The sequence below is a fragment of the Scyliorhinus torazame genome, chromosome X, assembly GCF_047496885.1.
Source record: "Scyliorhinus torazame isolate Kashiwa2021f chromosome X, sScyTor2.1, whole genome shotgun sequence".
Taxonomy (NCBI): domain Eukaryota; kingdom Metazoa; phylum Chordata; class Chondrichthyes; order Carcharhiniformes; family Scyliorhinidae; genus Scyliorhinus; species Scyliorhinus torazame.
The window spans coordinates 25,134,277-25,152,216 of record NC_092738.1 but is presented as its reverse complement, the minus strand read 5'-3'; the positions used below and the strand labels follow the sequence as shown (position 1 = coordinate 25,152,216).

The 17,940-nt window shown below is 44.6% G+C and overlaps 1 protein-coding gene across 21 annotated transcripts in view; it reads right to left on the bottom strand.

The window, feature by feature from the left end:
* Positions 1–769: 769 nt before the first annotated feature.
* kmt2d (lysine (K)-specific methyltransferase 2D) overlaps positions 770–17,940 on the bottom strand; it is a 306,604-nt gene continuing 289,433 nt past the window's right edge. For all 21 annotated transcript variants that reach the window (XM_072493795.1, XM_072493792.1, XM_072493808.1 and 18 more), the window contains 3 exons: positions 14,600–14,673; positions 14,029–14,137; positions 770–3,720 (listed from right to left, as the gene is read on the bottom strand). In XM_072493795.1, the coding sequence (XP_072349896.1) occupies positions 3,628–3,720; positions 14,029–14,137; positions 14,600–14,673 (276 nt within the window). In that variant the 3' untranslated portion in view covers positions 770–3,627. The remainder of the gene's footprint in view (positions 3,721–14,028; positions 14,138–14,599; positions 14,674–17,940) is intronic.

The window sequence follows — 17,940 nt, the reverse complement described above, 5'->3', positions numbered from 1 at the left end:
TTTTATATGGTGAAAATGAAGATATGGTGAATAAAAATATTTTTTTTAAAAATGTATTTGTTTTGGATATCTTACTTCAATATACAAGATCCCAAGATCCACCATTTTGTTGAAGGGTCACTGACCTGATGCACTAACTCGGTCTCTCTCTCCAGATGCTGCCTGGCCTCCTGAGTATTTCCAGCCTTGGTTTTATTTTCTATTGGACAAATATATTCAAGGTTTACAATTCTACCACACAAGAATGTTTTCCTCGTCCTTTTGAAGAGGTTGCACTTCGATACTTTCTTAAAGGAATGGTGTGCAGAGATACTCCACCCTTTTTGTATATTGAAGTAAAATATCCAAAACGAGACACAGTAACTAACTGCAGCCTAATCAATTATGTTTTTAATATATAGGTTTCGCATTACCTCTTTGATCTTGTACTCAAAGCACTTATTTATGAAGCCAAGAATCCTGCATGTATCTTTTCATTATTTACCGTATCTCATTTTTGAAGGTGTATCTAAAGCCCTAAGTGTCTCTGCCGCTTTCAAAGTTTTATCACTCCCCCCTTGTATTTTTCCATGTTAAATTTCAGATCCACAAATGTCTATCGACCATCAACACACATTAATTAGATTTGTGCCGAGAAAATTGTCCAAATTATAACTGATCAAAATCCATTCACCATACAAAGAGATGCTCTTCAGTATGGATTTTTACCATGGCAGACTAGGTTCTCTTCTACTCTAACCCAAGACAAATAAATGTAGGCAAAGAATGATTTTATTTCAAACAGTTTTAATGCAGTAAATTCACCTTTGTAGGAACAGATGTCCCTATTTATCATACAGTAATGCAAAGATGCTACATTTGTATTTAAAAAAGGTTTGTACAATCTAGCCAACATGATCATAAACGGTCTCTACATGTACCAGGGATGTACAGAATAAGCTTATTCCTGCAGGAAATTTAATACATAGTCAAGAAACACCTCGGCTCTTCGACATAAATTATATACAATTCAACTTATGTTCAGTACAAAAAAAAACATGCCACATACAATAAAAAAAGGATAATTTTAATTCATTACCAGTGACAACATTTGCTGTACAGAATGCACACAACACAAACAAAAAAAAAAAAAAAAAAAACTTTCATAATCTGGAACTTTACTTTTTCATTAAAAAATACTCAGAAATCTCTGTTTTTGTTTTTGCCCCAATTGCAAGGATAAAATGCACCACAAAATACCTAGCTCAGAGTGTAAACAGTATGAACAAGGCTTTACTGCAAATAGGACATCTTCATTTGTTAACTGAGCACGTTCCAACAATACATTACGTGACTGGAACCTCCCCAACTATGGTGGGCAGGGAAGTGGGATCCCACAATGCATTAGGGCTCTGCGGACATTTTCAGTTCAAATGAATAAAAGCCCCATTTTTAAATTAGAATCTTCCATTAAAAGACACCCCGGCTCCTGTCAGTTGGAGGGGTGAAATCAGTGTTTATTATAAAAACAGTAAAACACTGTAAGCTTAAATTTATCTAACATGATCTATATTACCTAGAATCTTCTCATTGCATGCTAATATCTTCCCTGCTTCAATCCACCCAGCAGCTATTTTATATCACCAATACCAACCGTTCATTTGTACGAATGAGAATCTGATCCAGTGGTTTCTGCTTTGGAGATTTCTACAAGTTTTCTATTTACATTTTTACAATTGCAGCGTGGAGAAGATGTAGTGGGGGCAGCAGCTTTCAATGAATCGCGCCAATAAAAAAAAAATCTCCCCCATCCAGACCTATCCTACTGTTCCGAATAAAATTCACACTTTTATATATATATTACAGGAACAAAACTACAGTAAAATGACTTGTGGAATCAAGTAGGTGAGAAATCCTTCAGTGCAAGTCTCCTCTGCAAGAGATTTCAGAGAGAGTCCGTTTGTGCGTTGAATCAAATGCCCTAGCCACTCGCCTGTCGATTATGACTGATCAGGATTGAGGTGGCTCAAGACCAAGTCAAGTGCCACCCTCATTTTCACTTATGTTTTACATTATTGATCAGCAACTGAGGACTTATAATTGGGGTTATAGGTCCTGATCGTCCAAATTAAGATAGCCGTGTATGACTGGTGCGTTGTTGCTTCTACTTTGGAAACAATATAAATGTTGGAGAAAAACGTCACCAATCATGGAAACGTATTTTGTCAGGATCCTTAGGGATCGTTCAGATTCAGAGTTGGGAGCTGGTCAATTTATCAATTTGAACCCTGGTTTCCAACTGGACAGTTACAACCAGATCGCATCGCTAACAGTAGTAGAATGGTCTGTGCCAGCCCAGAGACTCAATATATTAAGTTGTTTCCAGTAAATCCCCAACAGAGAACCATTCAACTGGTCCGAGTGAGCTCTTACTAATATGGATTGTCTTTCAAAAGGTATCTTTTGCACATTTACTTTTCAGTAACAATGTATAGAAGATCAACATTTCCGAGATAGTCACCCAGATTTTACATGAGGTGACCAACATGGATGGATGCTTAACATTTCTCAGTTTCTACCAAGCTTACTTCATTATGTCTTTCCACTTTTTAGGTTTTGGTCAATTATGGAGCGAAATTCCTTTCAAATAAACTACAATCTGGTGATAGTAATAAACACACAAAATGGGACTGTTGCTTAAAAAGTCAACATTGCTGATTCTGGCAAAGTAACCAAAAATCTTGCAAACAAGAAATTCCACACTAATTCTCCAGCATACAATTCGGCAAACAGTGTGGAAAATCCAAATCTATTAATGCATTCAAATTTATCACACCCAATGGACACCATCTCTTTAAAACTCTGCTGTTTTTAAGGAGTGCTGCTTAAATCGCTGCCTTGGTTTCAAGTCACCCGCCTCCCATATAAAAAACACAACTTGTGTCAATTTTACTTATACCCGCAATGTTCAAACATACTTGCATTTTAAAACAAAAAAAAATCTGGTCAGATCAAAACCTCATTCCCTTTCACCTTGAGATGTAGTACACCTGTCTAAAGTCAGAGACCGTTCCCCCCCACCTCCAGCAGAGATAGGAAAGCTGGTGGATTTTGTGGTCTCAATTTCCCTCCTTTGACTGGACTTCATTAGAACAGAAATACGATCTGCCCTTAAGGTTGTCCCATCAGAAAAGGTCTGCACAATGAGAGATTCTCATAGTCTCTCTCTCCCTCTTTCTTTTGCGGGCACTATAGACAAAAAAAATCCATAGATTACATTCAGAAGCAACCCACAGGCCTGGCAGGAAACGCAGTCGTTGGCTGTGTATCTTAATATCTCTGTACACCTGCTCAGTCCATTCATTTTAGTATCTCATTGTGCACTAAATGTTGTTAAAAGGTTCTGCACATCAGAGATTAACACGATCACTACACTATCTCCCAACTACAGATATTGTTCAACATGAAATTTGGTAAATACTTCTTTGTAAACTAGTGAGACTTTTCCCATCTCCATAGTTTTGCTGCGAGACTCCATGTAGCAATATCTGTCAAAATGATTTCTCGGAGTATACCAGATACTAAGTCCAGAATTCTGAACTATCTGTAATTGTGAATTCTGAACCAGCTAAAATTGCTCTAAATGTTTTAGTTCATCCACTTTCTGCAGTTGAGAGCTCCACAATGACATGGAATCTTGTGCTGATCATCTTCAAAATCAAACTTATAGTCATAAGTCAGCTGGAAAGAAAAAGAACATTATTAAAGGCAGAATATGGAAAGTGAACAGTCAACATTCAGGCATCAACTGATACATTTTTAACTCTGTTGTTGTTGGAACTACTATAAAGCTTCCCAGATGAGCAAAATAAATGATCTGTAACTTTGCATCGAAGATTTTAAACAGTGCAATATTCAATAACAGACCTTTTCACTTGAATTATCCACACATATATTATTTCATACTGAAGCCGATTAGCTGAAATGTACATCACACTTATGCTGTTCTCCATTTCAATCAGATGGGGTATTTTGTACTGTAGCCACCTGGGTTGGCCAACTCCCGACGTAAAATGGAGAACGGCAAAGGCTGCAGGGAAATTCAACCAACACAGGCAGAAACCAGCAGGCGCAAGTTTACTGTGTATTAAACTCTGCAAAAGCCCAGACAGCATCGATACAAGCAGCCATCTGCATAATAATGTAGCAGCCATCGACATACTAATGAGCGATCCCCAGGTACAATCGAAACATTTGGGCTAAACAAAGCCAAGCCAGACTCCTCGGCGCCAGCAGGAGCCAACACAAAAGAGGTTAACGGACACCTCAAGACTGCCCATCGATCAGGGAACCGCTCCAGTAGCGGAGAAATCGAACCAAGCGATTGGAACGAAGTCCAATCACTTGGAAACAGGTACAGGGTCCGCCCCGAAAGGCGGGAAGCCCCTGGGGACTATAAAGTTAAGCCCCCAAGTTCAAATCGTTCTTCTTGACCGGGTCACTCAGCAACGCGAACCAACCCTTGACAGTGACCGGTGCAGCTGCCGCTGAGATCCAGTAAGTCTTAAGTCAATGCTCGCTACGAGATAGGCGCTCCTAGCTACCAATCCGTACCAACTTCGAATCCCGCAGACTCAGAACCCGAACGAAAGGCCATTCGTTTCCCTGACCTGGTGGGCCAGTTCCAAGTTAAGTATAGGCCTGTTAGTTGTAGAAGTAGCTTAGAAATAGAATTTATGTATGAGTAGCGATTACTGTGTATAATAAATGTGCTTTGATTTGAATCTTACTAATTGGTGTATTGAGTTATTGATCATTACTTGAACTTGAACCTCGTGGCGGTATCATAAAGATACCTGGCGACTCGAGAGCAAAGGTTATAAAACAGAGCCAATTGAACCAACCAAAAGTTAGCAACATATTACTGGCGACATCTGACAGGACCCGATCTAGAAGTGGAAAACCACTCCGGGAGAACCCAAGAATTTGAATTAGAGATCCAATTGGGAACAGAAAACCACAAGTGTTCAAGCAGTTCTGATCAATCTTCATAATTCGGAATTGTGTTAAATGCATGCGTAACTAACAGGGCTATAAGGTAAACTGATCGATTTTTTGTTGCGACAAAACTGTCGGGAGTTTGTATTTCGGAAATTAGCAAAAGCCGTATCCGTAATTACAGCACCGCCTTAGTCTCCCTGTTCCAAATTTAAAAGAACCATTCAGATAAGAAAGATGGCAATGCAACGCCTCATGAACCCAGAAGAATTTGCGGTCGCAGCGACCAGCAGCAGTAGAGTAGGACAGTGCCCCGTTTGGGAAGAGGAAATCAGGAAGTACCTCAAAGGGTAGCTTAGAAATAGAATTTATGTATGAGTAGCGATTACTGTGTATAATAAATGTGCTTTGGATGTCCAAAGGATGGCCCCTTTGGAGCGAATTCTGTAGGAATTAGGAAACAGGTCCCGGGAGTATAGGACATACTTGGTGGGAGAACCTGAGCAAGATTCACAAGAAGAGCTTAGGAAAAGCTCGCAAGCTGATGGCAATCGTGTCCTGCTTGGCACAATTGCGAGGCACAGAGGAGGTCATCAGGACGCTCCGGAAAGAGGTAGAAGGCATACATCGAACGAGCAAGGTCGATGTCAGTGAGGTAGAAAGAGAGAACTTAGTTAAGGAGGAAGTTGGCAGCAAAAGACAGAGAGGTGGGTGATGCCAAGTGGGCACACCAGTCTTGTCTGGCGCACTTAAGCAGCTTCCAGTCCCAGTACGAAAAGGCCTATCAGGACACGCAACGTGCAGTCCTGGTGCGAGAAGAAACCGAGAAGCAGGTAGAGGCATTGCAGAGGCAGTGTAGTGACCTGAAGGCAGCGTTAAGAGCACTCCATGCTGCCACCACGGAGCAAAGACAAAGCTCACTAGACCACGCAAAGTGCCGGAAGCAGATTGCAGAGCTGCAATCTCTGCTTTCAGTTCAAACAGGATTCCAGGAAACCTTTGGAGCAAAATTAGATGAGGAAGACGGCCCTGATTGGGAAGAGTTGAATGAGACAGCGCAGAGATATATTCAGGGAACATGTGTGCAGGGAAAGCCCCAAAAGAGGAAAGCACCCCAACCCCCCATCGAGCAGATAGTTCAGGCTCCAATGAACCCAGTAACCACCCACCGCACAGCCACATCGGACGATACGGAATTTCTGTACACCACCCCCTTAACAGTGACCCAATTACGGGACGCGTGCGAGAAAATCAAACCGTTCATCCCCACCTCAGACCCCCCCACCACTTCTTTGCCAGAGTAAAGCAGCAGGCGACCATGTACGGCCTGGATGAACGGGAGCACATGAAGCTCACAGTTTTGAGTTTAGACCCTTTGATCGTAGCAGCCTTTCCCGACCCACAGAATGTAGGAGGAGGCAGAAATGCACACCGCGGTCCTAGACGCGATCGGGTATAACCGGGGTGACCCCGTAGATGGCCTCAATAAATGCAGGGAAAAGAAAACCGAGCACCCCACAGCGTTTGCTGGATGCCTGTGGATCCATTTTGCAGCAGTTTTTGGAGACTGTCCCCAGACAATATGGTCAAATGGACCCGCACCCTTATCTCCCATGCCACAGAAACAGAACAAAAAGCTTGCACGAATTATGATCCCTCAGGAGACTCATAATTGGTCGTAAAAAGATTGTCCCGCACCTGGGAGCAGTCTGTACAAAACAAACCCGTGGTTAAAAATCCCGAAGAAAAGCAGGCCGACGCAGACATACAAGCAGTTAAAACACACCAGAACCCCGCATGGGTAAATGAAGGCAAGAACAGCCCCCCCACAAAAGTCACAGGAGTGTTACAACTGTGGACAGTTGGGACACTTTGCAAGAGAGTGCAATGCCCCACGAAAGCCAGAGAGCCCAGCAGACGGGCACTCTAAGTAAGAATAAGACAGAGCCCATACATAGTGTGAGCACCCATTCAGATCAGACGGACCTGAACGGAACGGACTGACTGTGTTCGGGCTCCCCCAGTTGGGTCTGCGACACCCTTTGGGATAGGTCCGGACGACCTGTAGTTGCAGCAAAAATACGGGGACAGCCCATCGAGTTTCTCTGGGACACAGGAGGGTCCCGCACCACAATAAATTCCTCCACCATGTTTCAAAAGGACACGTGGCCCACTACAGCCACTATCACCCTCAGCGGCTTTACAGGCCACTCACAGCAGGGACACATCACAGCCCCTGTACCCATCCAAATCGGCAACATCACCACCAAGCACCCCGTAGTTTTAGTTGACCTGCCCCACACAGCAGAACACATTCTGGGAATAGACTTTATGAATTCCCACCACCTTTCATTTGATCCAGTCAACCAGTGTGTCTGGGGAATGGCAAAATCTGCAAGAGCCCCCGCAACGCTCACCATAGGTGAATACGCGAACAAAATTAGTGCAGTAGGCGAATTTTGGTTTAACCCGACTACAATTAGCACAGACAAGCAGGTTAGGGCAGTGTTACAAAAGAACAGGACAGCATTCGCGACCCACAAACACGACTGTGGCCGGATGACTGGTTCAGTACAAATCACAGGACCTGACCCTAGACCCCACAAACAATATGGATTTCCCCAAGAGGCAGAGGGAGAAATCGCAAAAGTAATCAACAGCTTATTAGAGCAGGGCGTACTTAGATCAGTAGCCTCCACTAATAATGCCCCGATTTGGCCAGTGAGAAAGCCCAATGGATCATGGCGACTGACCATCGATTACCGGGAACTCAACAAAGTCACCCCCGCAGCAGCCCCCACAGTAGCAACAAGTCCCGAGACCATGCTCAAGCAGGGACTCAATTCCCGATACTTTACGGTTTTGGATATCAGTAATGGATTCTGGTCCATTCCATTGGCAAAGGCGTGCCAGCACAAATTTGCCTTCACCTTTAAAAATCAACAGTACACGTGGACATGCGTTCCACAAGGATTCCACAACTCCCCCTCCATTTTCCACCGCCAGCTGGCAAATGGTTTATCAAAATTTTCTCACTCCGAATGTCTGGTCCAGTAAGTAGACGACCTACTACTGCAGACAGACACCAAGGAAGAGCACATCGAGCTTCTGTCCGAACTCCTGGAACTCCTACAAGCAATTGGAGGTAAAGTTAACCCCAAAAAGGCCCAGATTTTGGAAAACAAGGTGATATATTTGGGAACATTTATCACGCACGGTAAATGTGAGATTGAGCATAAAAGGATTGACTCGATTGCTAAATTGCCCCTTCCTCAGAACGTTTCAGCCCTCCGGTCGTTTTTAGGACTGGTTGGCTACTGCCGAAACCACATTGACGGTTTCGCCAGCAAGGCAGCACCCCTCTCAGACCTCCTAAAGAAAGGAGCCCCCTGGGAATGGCTTCCGGAGCATACGGATGCTGTGGACTCTTTAAAACAGGCACTCATAGCAGCCCCCGCACTACAAGTTCCAGACCCGCTTTCCCCCTATGCGATAGAGGTAGTGACCACAGACCGCACCCTTTCGGCCGTGCTCCTCCAGGAACGGCACGACGAGTTAAGGCCCGTGGCTTACACCTCCAGAGTTTTAGATGTGTGGAGCAGGGATTTTCAGCCTGTGAGAGGCACCTGCTCGCAGTTTTTAGGGCAGTACAGTATTTTTCGTACATAACCGGACTGAACCCCATCACAATTCGCACGGAACACCCCCCCACCCAACTTTTACTGGACGACGACTCAAGGACCGTACAGTTAGTCAGAGCAGCCAGATGGACCCTTCTTTTGCAGGGACGGGACATCACTGTTAAAAGGACAAAGACTCTCACTTTTTTAGCCAACAACCTACAGTACCCCGGAACCCCCCATGAATGCGAAATTCTCTCTCCACACCACAACACAGGCCCCTTTATTGCTAAAACACCCCCAAGAAAGATAGGTAGTTCAACCCAGAGCCCCACGCACACAGACACGTGCGAACCCATTAGGATATATGTGGATGGATCTTCCACAATATTAGAAGGGAAGCGCATTACAGGATGCGGCATTTACGTCGAGGACGCGCAGGGACGCGCCCTAGAAGAAATAGCAATAAAACTTCCAGGACACTTAGGCGCGCAGGCAGCAGAACGTGCGGCCATCGCATACATAGTGGAACACCCAGATTCCTTCCCCAGCCCAGCAGACATATATTCGGACAGCCTCTATGTCTACAACAGCCTTACGGAATTCCTACCCCTGTGGAAAGCAAGAGGATTTGTTCCCGCAGATGGTAAACCCCTCCCTTCAGCCCCATTGCTCCGTCACATTTTAGAGCGAGCACAGAACAGGACGTTTGGGATAGTTAAAGTTCGAAGTCACCATCGTTCTGCCCCCCCTGGAAATGTAAAAGCCGACGCACTGGCTAAAGCAGGTTCCGGGCACGGATATTTTTGGACACCCCCCGAAAGTGCACCAGTGAATGCAGTTCAGGTCTCGCAGACTAATATCGAGAATTTAGTGCAGGCCCAGAAGCAGGACAGCAATCTCAGGGAGATTTTAAAAGGAGACTATCCAGCACCCTATGATAGATTTAAATATGCTCTGACCACACATGACGGTGTGGTGTTAAAAGACACCCTTTATGTGGTTCCTGAACAGGACAGGAATCAGCTCATTTGTTTGTTCCATGACGGTCATGGACATCAGGAAATCGATCCCACTACAGCCCACCTCAGGCAGCTCTGTTGGTGGCCGAGTTTAAAGGATGATGTAACTCACTACGTTGAGAATTGCCTTATCTGTGCCCAGAACAACCCGGACAGGTACACAAAAAAGGCTCAGCTTAGTCACACCCGACCCGTTAATGGCCCCTGGACTAACCTCCAGATTGATTTTATAGGACCATTGCCCCCTTGCAGGAATGGTTATAAATATGTACTCGTGGTGATAGACATGTTTACAAAATGGGTGGAAGCATTCCCATCCAGAACTAACACGGCAAAGACCACAGCCAAGATTTTAACCCACCACATCTTTACGAGATGGGGACTCCCCCGCAGCATTGAATGCGACCAAGGTTCCCATTTTACGTGACGTGTCATGAAGAACGTCCTGACGATATTTGGCGTTACCCAAAAATTCCACATTGCATACCACCCCCAGTCGAGTGGTATCGTGGAGCGCATGAATCGGACCCTAAAATCAACCCTCAGAAAAATGGTCCAGCAAAACACCACCACTTGGGACTCAGTCCTCCCTTTTGCACTGATGTTTTTGCGAAATACAGTTTCAACTTCCACAGGTTACACCCCACACACCCTCATGGCCGGACGCCCCATGAAAGGCGCAGAATTTTTATTAGGATTAGATTTGACCAGCCCCGAAGTGACGGCCCTCACACACGAGAACGCAGTCAAACAATTTAGTGGCGAATGTTAAAACGGCTCAGCTAGCAGCCGCAGTGAAATTGGGCACAAGAAAGAAACAGAGCAAGGCCTGTTTCGATAAGACAGTGCACGTGACTGAGTTCAGTGTAGGACAGCAAGTCATGCTCTCTGTATATAACCCCAGCACATTCCTGTCACCAAAGTACTCGGGTCCGTACTCCATTGCGGACAAAGTAAGCCCTTCCATCTACAAAATGAAGTGCCCCAATGGATAGACTGCGTGGTTCCATATCAACCAGCTGAAGGCATATGGAACACAGTCTAACCACGCACACCACGTCATGCTCGACGCAGCAGACCACACCCCGCCCACAGCCAACGTAACCCCACCCTCCCCCAACACATCCAGCCCAGCCACGGACTCAACCTCGACTCCACCCCCAAAATATACACTCCGCCCTGGAACGCCCACAGACTGCAGCAGCAGCGACAGTGACTCGGACAGTAGCCACAGCACGCCTCCCTACTATACCCATGCAACAGGACCAACACCCAGCGAATCTGACCACGATTCGAGTGATCCCTTCATGATCACTTTCCTAAACAAACCCCACCACCGACCTACAATGACAACCCCGGTTCCGTCCCCACAGAACTAAACACCACCTTTTGGCACCGAGATAATTCGTACAGACTCGTCCGGAATGACGAGAGCGATCCCAGATCACACCATGCAGCCCTATCAGCCCTGATACACTCGAGAGTGTGGCATCTAGGAGAAGATGACGATTTGAGTCTGACTCCCAAAACGAGAACCCCTTTGAGACCCTGTTCGCAACCGATAACTGAGGTGTCCAGATGATGTTTTAAAAGGAACCGCTTGGGAGAAAACGGTGTCCTTTCTGATGGAACCTGCAGCATGTTTTATGTTGTTTGTCCTAGTATTGTTAAATGTTGTATGTAAGACCGGAATTTTTTTGTCCACGGCCCCACGCCACCACCCTTCTGACACCCACTGGCAGTCAGCGTAACTAGTTTGGCCAGATGCTAGTTCAGAGGAACTAGTTTGTCCGCAGAGACTTGTTACTGTCCCAGACGCCAGTTCAGAGGAACTCGTCTGTCGACAGATACACAGACCCCCGTTCGTAACTGCCCTTCTGGTTCGAAGGAAGAACCAATACGGCAGCCCCCCACGATGACTGCATTTCTTGCCCGTTCTTGTCGGTTGCTCAGGCAGTGGAGAAACGGCATTGGGACCCGCCCTGCCTGGGAACCCCCCCTCTGGTCAGCTACGCTCGGGTAGGGCACACACGGCATTGGTCGCCGTGTGGCCGGGGACTCCATCCAAATCGTACCCGTCGCGGCCCATACGCACCTCATTTCGGCAAGTTTTGTTCAAAAAGTTTTGTTTTGTTTTCAGGTAACCCTGAGGTTGCCAACCCTCTGCTATTTACATCCTCAAACATTTGGATGGTAAACCGCACAGCCTGCGACACGGCTCGCACTGGTTCAGTATTTGTAAGTGTGTCTTGTCCTGAAATTCGGTTTTTGAAAAAAAAAAAAGAGGGAGTCACACATAGTGACCAATTATAAAGGGAGTAATCGGCACTAAAGGACAGACAGGCTATCATACGAGATATTAAACCAAGGTAGTAACAGACACTATGCTTGATCCCACAGACCTCCAGAAGCTCCTCGACCAGAGAAGAGAACCATGAGGACATCCTCTGCATGGCTCATAACCCTAATGGTCATTTGGTTGTGCGCGAACGTGAACCCCCTGACCTCAAACCCCCAGCCGTTAATGATTCACTTCCCCACAGTACCCAGAGCCCAGTCACAAGCGACACCACACCACCTTGGTACGACAGGTTTATAACATGGTACTCCCAGTCCTACTTGATAGAATCCCAACTAGTATCGGTGATACTCTGCTGCATCGTGCAGACTATTCGGCTGTATTGCGCTCGCACCCCGGTATATAGGATCAGATCCCCTATTTTCGGATATGACCAGACCCCCGAACCCCGCGATCTATAATAAAGAGCATTCGTTTGCGATTTGTTGTAAATAAAGAAATGTTCATGAGCAATTGTCCAATCCTGAGCTTGACTGCCAAGCCGGAAAAATGTGTTTAATACTGCTATGATTTTATTTGTATGGTTTAGGAAGTTAGTGTGATGAAATGTTTGAGTGAGTGTAGTTCATTAAGGATAGTTAGAGGTTCCGATTTTCTTGTTTTGTAATGCATGTCCCTGTTTGACATAGCGCCCCTCAGAATTGTCAGTTAAACATTTTTTGCATAGTTATGGTCAGTGTAGAGGCCATAGAAGAGTGCTCGCCGGGTCAGGGAATGAAAAACAACGCAGTTATGTGATCCTTCACGCTTCGCGTTAGGATCACAAGGAGGGAGTGTAGCCACCTGGGTTGGCCAACTCCCAACGTAAAATGGAGAACAGCAAAGGCTGCAGGGAAATTCAGCCAACACAGGCAGAAACTAGAAGGTGCAAGTTTACTGTGTATTAAACTCTGCAAAAGCCCAGACAGCATCGATACAAGCAGCCATCTGCATAATAATGTAGCAGCCATCTACATACTAATGAGCGATCCCCAGGTACAATCGAAACATTTGGGATAAACAAAGCCAAGCCAGACTCCTCGGCGCTAGCAGGAGCCAACACAAAAGAGTTTAACGGACACCTCAAGACCGCCCATCGATCAGGGAACCGCTCCAGTATCGGAGAAATCGAACCAAGCGATTGGAACGAAATCCAATCACATGGAAACAGGTACAGGGTCCGCCCCAAAAGGTGGGAAGCCCCTGGGGACTATAAAGTTCAGCCCCCAAGTTCAAATCGTTCTTCTTGACCGGGTCACTCAGCAACGCGAACCAACCCTGGACAGTGACCGGTGCAGCCGCCGCCGAGATCCAGTAAGTCTTAAGTCAATGCTCGCTACGAGATAGGCGCTCCTAGCTACCAATCCGTACCAACTTCGAATCACGCAGACTCAGAACCCGAACGAAAGGCCATTTGTTCCCCTGACGTGGTGGGCCAGTTCCAAGTAAAGTATAGGCCTGTTAGTTGTAGAAGTAGCTTAGAAATAGAATTTATGCATGAGTAGCGATTACAGTGTATAATAAATGTGCTTTGATTTGAATCTTACTAATTGGTGTATTGAGTTATTGATCATTACTTGAACTTGAACCTTGTGGCGGTATCATAAAGATACCTGGCGACTCGAGAGCAAAGGTTATAAAACAGCCAATTGAACTAACCAAAGGTTAGCAACAGTACTATGCAAGCACACATTAACACCATTGAATGACTATTTTCAAGTAGTATGTGGATACTTTGTGGAGGGGGCTAGCTGGTAGTGGTCAGAAATGGCCCAGAAGCTCAGGTTAGAGGCAAGATGTTCCAGTAGTATGTAATTAGAACTTGGTAGTTCTACATGCTGTTCAACAGCTCTTACACAGGGTTTTGCACATTATTGGAAAAAAGAATCTAACACAATGAAAGTACTGCATACATTTTCTAAAAGTGACAATATCCATCGGATTTTTCCATTGTGGAAAACCTGGGTTAAGCTACCAGCGGGAGACAAAAGCAAACACTTGGATTTTCTGTAACACTGTGCATTTCTCATCTTAATTCTCAGCCACGTTTGCAATAACGTTTAGTACTCACCTCCTCTCCTTTTGGGATTCGTCTGCTTGAGATAATGATTATTTTGTCTTCCTTGTCAAAGGTCACAACCTCTGCCACACAGTTGGGGGCACAGGAATGATTGATATATCTGTACAGGAGAAAAAGATTAAAGTATTTTTTTTTTTAAAGAGAAAGGGGGCAAATTAACAGCACCAAACTGCAATAAGAGGGACAAAAATGTTGTCAAGTAGGGACATTTTCATAATACAACCAACTGCAAAATGAGGGGCATGAAATAAATCCCAATGTCACTACTGTTCAAATAGTGTCATTGCCATTCAAGGTCACCCATCTGGTGAGATTGCTGATGGCCTAGAAGTTGGTTTTCCTGCTATTCTCTTGGACGCAAAGGTTGTGTAGATTGGGGCAGCAAGGAAAGGGAATAGAGGCTAAGGGGATAAGAGTTTCACATCCTGACGAGAAGGCACAAAAAATTCAAAACCCGTACTTGTCAATTACTAGAAACATCAAGAATTACCATATAAAATGATTTCAATTCAATTAGAAAATCATTCTTGCTGATGCCATCACAACAGAAACTGTCACTTACCTGGCCGGGCCTCCGGTTAAAGTAGCATCAATCACATGTTCATTATTAATCCGAAACATATAAACACCCCGATTCTGGGGAAAAAACAAAAAAACAAATTTAGCTACTGATCTTCGACTGGTCTTGTTCATCCCTCTTTCATAAAGCTATAGAGTAACCAAAATTTTCAGTATTGATGAAACTCCATATTTCAATTCAAAGTTGTGCATTTCTGTGAGCGGAGGGGCTGTACTTTCAATGACAAAACTCAACATGTGCAGCCAGAGGGAGGATAGAGATGGGGTCAGAGTGGCGCCCTCTGCACTACATCACTAATGTATCAGTGGCAGTTGGCAGGAATGATTTACTATGATATTTGGACATTTTTGGACAAGAGGAATGTTCCAATTTAAGGATTGGTAGTCTGAATGTTTCTCTTGGGTTTGATGTCTCAGACCACTCTCTAGGTGATCCTCATTCTCAGTTATAATTTTGGGATCTTTTACAATCATCTTACTTTTGATTATTTTAACCATCATGTACACCGTGGATCACTCTTATGGGCAAGTCCCATATCCTTGCTTTGAGATCTACGTGTGCACCTTGCAAATTAACAAAGCTATTGCACTTGTACCATCCTAAGGTCTCAAACTAAGAATGAGGTCGTAAAGTACCAAACAGTAAATGAGGTGAATAGATGTAACGTGCTAACGAGATCCAAACTTACCAGTCATCATGGGGCCAGGAACTACAACTCCCAGCATGCACGAGGATTTCACCCACATACACGGGCCATAAGTGGGTGCCGCATACACAATTCCGCTGTTTTGTAGTTCTTCAGGCTGAGAACAGGCCTAGTGTGCCTGCGTAGCGCAAAAAACAGATGTGACTGGGAGCCGAGCACCATAATCGGAGAAGAGCCCCAGGCAGGGGACAGGGCAGGAGGTTGGAAACCCCGTGCTGTGGGCCATTGGGGCAAAGATAACCCTCTGAAGCAGTGGTGTTCTGTTCAAAGTGGTCGAAGAGCTGAAGTCGTGCTTGCAGTTTGGTGCCTGAATGCAGACTCGGGAATCCAGGGGAACAGGAGTTTTGGGAGACGAGACTGAAACCCTGCGAGGCAGGCCAACATTGAGGCAGTCTGAATTGGAGTGACTGTGAGAGAATTCCAAGGCGGAACCTTTGAACATAAACACTGGAATCCCTCATGAGAGACAGAGTTTCAATGAGATTGGCTGACACGCACTGTTAACCGATATCTGGATGGGTAGTTGAGAAATCCCGGAACTGATCTTGGTCGCACCTGCCATTTATTGTGCAGTGTGATGTGCTGATTTTTGGAGAGAATTCCAAGGCAAGATCTTCATAGGTGAAGAGTGAAATTCTTCGTGAGAGACACAGTTTCAACGAGATTGGTTGTCTTCATGTTACTGATGTTGGGGTGGGCTGTTGAGAAATCTATGGAATCTGTCCAGGTCTTATCTGCTATTTATTGTGCAATGTGGTGTGTTTGACCATAGTTTGTCTGTTAATTTGTATGTATCTCATATTAGTTCTGAATGTTAAGTATGAGGTAGATATTGTAAATAGTTTTATCTTTCTGACCGTGTAAAATTTATTTTTGTTTGCTCAGAACCCAAGGTACCGTGTGGCTTTATTCCCTAAGCAAGTGAACTGAATATCAAAAATTATCTACTTTAAAACAAGTAGTTAACTGCTCCCAAACTAGATCCTATCAAGCATCATCCATGGTCATAACTAATGAACATACTATAGATTTATAGGACACACTCAGATATAATAGACAAAGTAACAGTCTCTTCTGCTTTGCTGAACTACAAGTTAAACTGGATTGTGTCAAAGTCCCTGATGAACATTAACCACTATTAACCTGAAGGCAGCATGTGGCGCAGTGGTTAGCACTGGGGCTACGGCGCCGAGGACCCGGGTTCGAATCCCGGCTCTGGGTCACTATCCGTGTGCAGTTTGCACATTCTGTGGCTGCGTGGGTTTCACCCCCACAACCTAAAAGATGTGTAGGGTAGGTGGGTTGGCCACGCTAAATTGTCACTTAATTGGAGAAAAAAAAATTAGGTACTCTAAATTTATATTTAAAAAAAACACTATTAACCTGCCCCAATTAAGGGGCAATTTAGTGTGGCCAATCCACTGACCCTGCACATCTTTGGGTTGTGGGGGCGTAACCCACACAAACACAGAGAGAATGTGCAAACTCTACACGGACAGTGACCCAGAGGGCACGGCCTCAGACTAATGGGATGATCCTTTAAACCTGAGATGAGGAGGAATTTCTTCAGCCAGAGGGTGGTGAATCTGTGGAACTCTTTGCCGCAGAAGGCTGGGGAGGCCAAATCACTGAGTGTCTTTTAAAAAAATAAATTTAAAGTATCCAATTTTTTTTTTCCAATTAAGGGGCAATATAGCCAATCCACCTCCCTGCACTGAGTATCTTTATGACAGGGATGGATAGGTTCATGATTAATAAGGGGATCAAGGATTATGGGGAGACGGCAGGAGAATGGGGATGAGAAAAATATCAGCCACGATTAAATGGCGGAGTTAGCTTGATGGGCCGAATGGCCTAATTCTGCTCCTATATCTTATGGTCTTATTATGTTGGTTTGTTTCTGACAGAATCTCTCTAGCCTATATACCCGACAGCTTTCAAGAAACATTTTTCTTTTGAAAGTAAAGTACTTCAAAAGGATAAGACGACTAAGGCAACAGAAACTTTAATATGTGCCTTGTGTTCAAAGAATTTCCAATCAAACCTATAGACAAACAAAATACACAAGATGCTTGTAATTCCCTTGGGTGCCAAACCACCCAAAAAGCAGCAAGCTGGGACTTTCTTTTTGACAGTTTTGTTTTCAGCTCTATCAGTACTGTGGCAGAAAGACTGAAGTCAATATCATATCCCAAACTCAACTGACAACCAATTTCTTCTTCAATATTCCTAGAGCATGAGACCATGAAACATCACCAAATCTTGATTGAGGTAAAGGCATATTCTGGTCATCAAACAAGGAAATTGAGATGCTGTATAATACCCATTAAGCAAGGAATTAAAGGGTGATTAAATGTTCCATTTTTCTCCTATCTTTCCCGTAAAAATGTATCATGTTCCATGTCCCAGTTTTTCTTTTACAACATTCCTCTTCCTTTTTGGTTTTCTCTATTCTTTGTAGCACAACTGTAGCAGCTTTAAAATATTGCGAACAAAGAGAAAGTGTCAGAAAAACGCGAGTCAGTCAGCCCCTTTGTATAAAGGTCAACATCCCAGTGCAAGACCAGAGTCCTGGAGAAATTCCTTGCACTCACCTGTCTTTCCTCTTTAGAGAAGC